Genomic DNA, 5,680 nt, shown 5'->3' on the forward strand with positions numbered 1-5,680 from the left:
ACATCCAAATAATGTTTAACAGATTCCATTAGTGAGAAATGTATTTTTAACCCTATAGTACAGTAAGGATATAGTTAAAGATATTTTTAACCCTTTTTCATATTTTTTTATTATATAGTCATTTATTTTTTTTTAAAAAAAAAAAACAGAAGATATAGTACATATTTTGTAGTCACCTCTATTTTGATTTTTGACTATTTGTAAAAAACAAAATCATCAAACACATGATATACATTAAGGAACATTATTCCTTTATACCACAGAGAAGAAAAAAAAAAAAAACCAGAAACATACCACATGGTAAAACAATAATAATTAAACTCAAACAACAAAAAACATAACACAATTAAGCAAAAGCAAATGGATTAAGCTTCCATAAGAAACTCCTTATCCTTCTCCAACCTCTCCATGGCATTTGCTTCCAAGCTAATCTCCACATCAATTCCTCTTCCTCCATTTTTCTCTGGATACAAATACACCATCCCGTCAAATCTATTGTTCAACCCACTCCTCACGATCTCCGCTTTTCCCCATCCAAAATCAACCTCATACACCTTAAACCTCGGCGAACTCCCCACCGCCACACAGTTCACTCCGGCATCTTTGTACGCAAATATCTTCGGACTACTCTCCCATTCCTTGTTCCTTTCTTCAATCGCCTTCGCATCGTGCTTCGCTATGGCTTGCTGAATCATCCCTGCCGCAAACTCAATCGGATTCGATAGCAGCAATCCCGCCGCCGTTACAGTGAAAATCGCCTGAATTAGGTTTCCGAAGTAACTCTCCGGCATCGGCGGATCGACTCTTTTACGGCAATCAGCGAACACGGTGTAAACCGTGTATTCCTCCGGTTTGAGCTGCCTCGCACGCGTGACAGCTAGCCACACGTGCGCGGAGAGGGATTGGAAAGTAGAGAACGGCGTCGTATTATTTGCGCCTTCTCCTGGGTTAGTATTGACTTTTGACTTGATTTGATCAATTGCTGATTCGGAAAACTTGAACACCCTGTCACGCATAGGTGGATCCACGCTGGCGCTAACGTCGCCGTTCGTTTCCGACTTGGCATGTTCCGGCGCGTCGGATGGCTTAGATAGGTTGAGTTTGACTCGAGTGTCACGAGCTTTAGTTCTTTCGAGGAAAGGTGGGACCGAGATGGAGGTGGCCCCACTACAAAGCTGGGCCCAGGAAGTCATGAAGTGCCACGTGGAAGTACCGTCCAGCACAGCATGATTAAATGCTAATCCCATTGCCAGCCCGTCTTTAAGCTTGGTGAGCTGTCAAAAATAATAGAGTGATGAATGGGGTCCAACTAATAAATTACTCCTAACTACGTAACTATTTTTTTCAGTTGAAATTAAATGCAACACAAAATGACAAAAAAAATTATACATCAAAGAAGCATATAACTCTAAATTGGTAATCTTAATAATAGGATAGATTACTTATAGAGTTAGATCAGATTACAACAAACAACGGTGAAACCAAAGTAGCAATATAATGTATGTTTCTAAAAATTAACTACAAGAATTAGTACTAAGTAAGATTTGGTACATCCATTTGTGGACAGCTTTTTTTATTTTATAAAAAAAAATAAAAATATACCCACGATGATGACGATTCTAAATATAATTTATAGAAGGAGGACATAAACCATAACTTTTTGTACACGAGGATAGACATTCCTATATACTTAGACAGACCGGCAAGTGAAATGGTGAGGTTCGATTTGTACAAAAAGTGCATGTTAATGTAGCAAAAAAATGGGCTAACATACCATGTGAGATCCTATGGAATATGATTATTTGTTTGGACCAGGAGACAAAAAAAAATTAATTCCGTATCGATTATCTTATGATTAATTTAAATTTAATTTTAGAAAATCAAGACATTTTTACTATTTCAAAAGTAATAATTCACTTGATTTTTAATATATTAAAAAAGATTTTTTAAAATCTTATTTTACCTTTACTATTACTCTCTTAGTTCGGTATTGTTTGTTATGATTTTTATTTTTAGAGTTAAACTATAAAAACTTTGACTAACATTTTAATATGCATCTTTTAATTATATGAATATGAAAAAGAAATTGTAATTTATAGTATTTTTCATATAGTTTTAAACTATCTAATTTTTTTGTTTAAAATATCGAATTAATGTGATTTAATTTACCTTTGAAAATTAATCAAATTAACTTTCTATAAACTCAACATGACGAATATTTCTGAACGGAGAGAGTAATTATTTTTTCAATATCTAATACTAAATATTAATTAATAAAAATAATATGACTAAATAATCATTTTAATTATTATTTTTTATTTAATAAATATGTCAAAATCCAATTATAATCAAATAAAAATAAACCGAATAACCTATTTTTCAAAAACCATACTAAATACCCCACAACTAATTTTCTGTCACAGCCGAACTAATAAAAGTGCATTAATAAATGTAACGTAGACGTGACTAGCTAGCTGAAACTCAATTCACAAAAAAAAAATAGTTATAAATAATAATAAATTAGGAGTAATAAAGTTATAATGCAATTACATGTTATAATTAACAAGATTAATTATCACTTTCATCATTACTAAGTCAGTACGATCTGATTGTATAAATATATTTTTTTACTTGTATCATTAACAGATTAATTGTTACTTTCATTAGTACTAAGTTACGTATGATTAGATTGTATAAATATATATTTTTTTTACCTGTACGGCGAGTAGAGGCCTATGAAGCCCTTCTAAATTCAAGATTTTGTTATAAGGTATCAAATCTTGGAATTTATTGATCCCTTCATGATGATCAGTAAGATTAGCAACTTGAATTTCTTGAGCCTCAGCCACAATTACCTCAACTCCATCCATATCATCATCATATTCCACCTTAAATACTCCTTCATCATCTTTTCCCAATTTTCCAGCAAGTTGATAAAAATCTTCCAACGCTAAAGCCAAACCATCTTTCAATTTTTCTACTGTTTCCTCAAAGCTTTCAACCCCTAACTTGTAAACCATCAACTTTTGGTTATAATAAAAAGCTAAGTAAGGTAAATCAAATGTTACTAATTGACATTCTTTTTTCCCTAGTGGTTTTTGTGGCTTCACATTTGATTTTTTCAAGATGTTCACATTTGTAGTGGCAATTTCCTCCTTTGTCATGGCTAAAGTTTTTTTTTTTTTTTTTGGTGTGTGTTTTTTTTTGCAAGATAGAAAAATGAGCCAAGATAGTGATTTACTTATAGTACTAGTAGTGTTATATTGGGAACGGTTGGGGGTGCATTTATGAATTACATGGTGTGTAGTTGGATACAATTTATTACTACTATCCTTAGCTATATTGGATGGCAGTTGAAGGAAATTATTTCACTTTACTTTTGTTTTCTTCTTAGTGTTTTAAGTCAAATATGGATGATATTATAAAAAACAAGTGGAAAAATGAAACTAACAAAGAAATTAGAAAACAATAATAGACTAGTAAAAACAAAGATCGATACTATTCAAAAAGATAAGTCTTAAAACTCAAAAATGAGGGACGAGAGGATTAGAAATTTTACATGTCTAATTTACTTTCACGAATCTTATTTGTCAATTCGGATCCCAAACATAATTTCTTAATTTGATGTTAGGCTATTTTACTCGTACTGGTCCTGACCCGTTCATAATAGTAGGGCATTGGTTTTCTCATAAAAGGATGTAGTGTAAACAAGGGCTATGTATCGGCCAGTTCGGTTCGATTTGAAGTTTATCGGGTTGGCTTATTGGTTATCGGTTTGTAGAGATGCTAAACCGTTATAGAACCATTAAGATATTGGTTTATCGGTTATCGGTTTAAGCGTTAAGATTTGACACAAAAGAAAAAAACATTGAAAATCACTTAGAAACAAGGTGACTAACCAAATAAACCATGCACTTGAGTTCACAAGTTACATCTTGCTCAAAAGCAAACACTTGTACATTGTAGAATAATCAAGTATTTGAGACAACAAAAAATAAAAGTAGGAAATTAAACTCTAAGTCGAAAACTTATATACAAAATGGTATATATCGGATTATCGGTTAACCCATTAAGAAAAAACTTTTCAAACCGTTAAGAACCGATAACTCGATAACAAAAAAAATCAAAACTGTCATCAAAATCACTAAACCAATAACCCAATAATATAAACCAATAACTTTTTTATCGATTTGACTTATCGATTTCGATTCGATTTTGGACAGCCCTAGTATAAACCATTTTATGTATCTGAGTTATGTGTCTTTGGAAAAGCTCATGTTATGTTGCATAAGATTTTGAGTAGTTAATTAAGTGCAAAGACGTGCCTTGTTTTCCAAATATATACCTAATTATTAGTTTCATCGTTGAAAATTGAAATTGAAATGTTTTTTTATCATGTATGTAAATTATTTGATCAATAACTTGACTATACTAATTTCATAATTTAAAATGAAATTATCTAAAGAAAATAAATTCAAGTAAACTCATATACTTCTGTCATTATCATGCATTTTTTTATTTTTTATTTTTAAAATTTGTGAAGCTGATTTTCTTATAAAATGTTGCTATTAGTTATTGTTTTTAAAGTACGAAAACTCATTAAGACTAATAGTAAATAAAATGATATATATGGTGGATAGTATTAACCGTTGTTTGCTCAATCTAAGTTATTATCAATTTATCACAAAAAAAATAAAGGAATCAAACCAAACGATACTCAACTACATCTATTTTCTGAAAATTTTAGATACACGTCATTTTCTTAGTGTTCTGCAAATTTATTTAATTTTAAAAGGTTATAAAAAATTAACCTATTCATAGAATGAACTTATACCATAGAATATGAATACTTTGAAAAATAGAAATATAAATATTAAAAGTGAAACAATTTTTTTACTAATTAAATAAAATACTGCCTAAAAGTGATTATTGTAAAGTCTTCTACTTTAAATTGAGCTGCCAATTTTACATATAATAAAGTAATTATGAGTACATTAAATCAAAGTGTACAAATCGTTTACTCTATGATCATGCATTCTAATTAGTCTTAATTAATTAATTGTTAAAACTACTGTATATTTTAGCTTTTTCCCGTTGATTTAATTAACCGGAGCTGTTCAAGCATACTAGTAATTTAAAGCAAAAATTAATGGGATCTTAAATTTAATTGTTAATATCTTTTATATTTTTTTTTTGTTCTAGTTTTCATATGATAATATAACTATTCTTATTTCAAATTATACTACACAACTACTATTGAATAGAAAAAAATAATATATTTCTAACTTTTATTATTTATATTTTTGTGGGATAATATAGAAATACCCCCTCAATCTATACCCGAAATTTCAGAGACATACTCATACTATACTAAGGTCCTATTACTCTCCTGAACTTATTTTATTAATAAATTTCTACCCTTTCGGCCTACGTGGCCTCCTGAACTTATTTTATTAATAATTTTCTATCATTTCGACCTATGTGGTACTATCTTGTAGGCCCAACACTGGTTGACTTTTTTTTTCAAGTTAGTGTCACGTAGACCGAAAAGAAATAGAAAATTACTTATAAAATAAGTTTAGAGGGGTGATAAGACCTTAATATAGTATAAGTGTATCACTGAAATTTTAGACATAAATTGAGGGGATACTTATACATTTTTCCTATTTTTTCCGATCAC

The 5,680-nt window shown here is 30.2% G+C and overlaps 1 protein-coding gene across 1 annotated transcript; it reads right to left on the reverse strand.

Moving 5' to 3' along the window:
* Positions 1-282: 282 nt before the first annotated feature.
* AAT2 (BAHD acyltransferase DCR-like) lies at positions 283-3,175 on the reverse strand. Its single transcript, NM_001287358.2, is given in 2 exon segments — positions 283-1,274; positions 2,715-3,175. Coding segments are annotated over 2 exon segments (1,359 nt in total). The 5' UTR covers positions 3,165-3,175; the 3' UTR covers positions 283-365.
* Positions 3,176-5,680: the final 2,505 nt, after the last annotated feature.

The sequence above is a fragment of the Solanum lycopersicum genome, chromosome 3 (genome assembly GCF_036512215.1).
Source record: "Solanum lycopersicum chromosome 3, SLM_r2.1".
Classification (NCBI taxonomy): Eukaryota; Viridiplantae; Streptophyta; class Magnoliopsida; order Solanales; family Solanaceae; genus Solanum; species Solanum lycopersicum.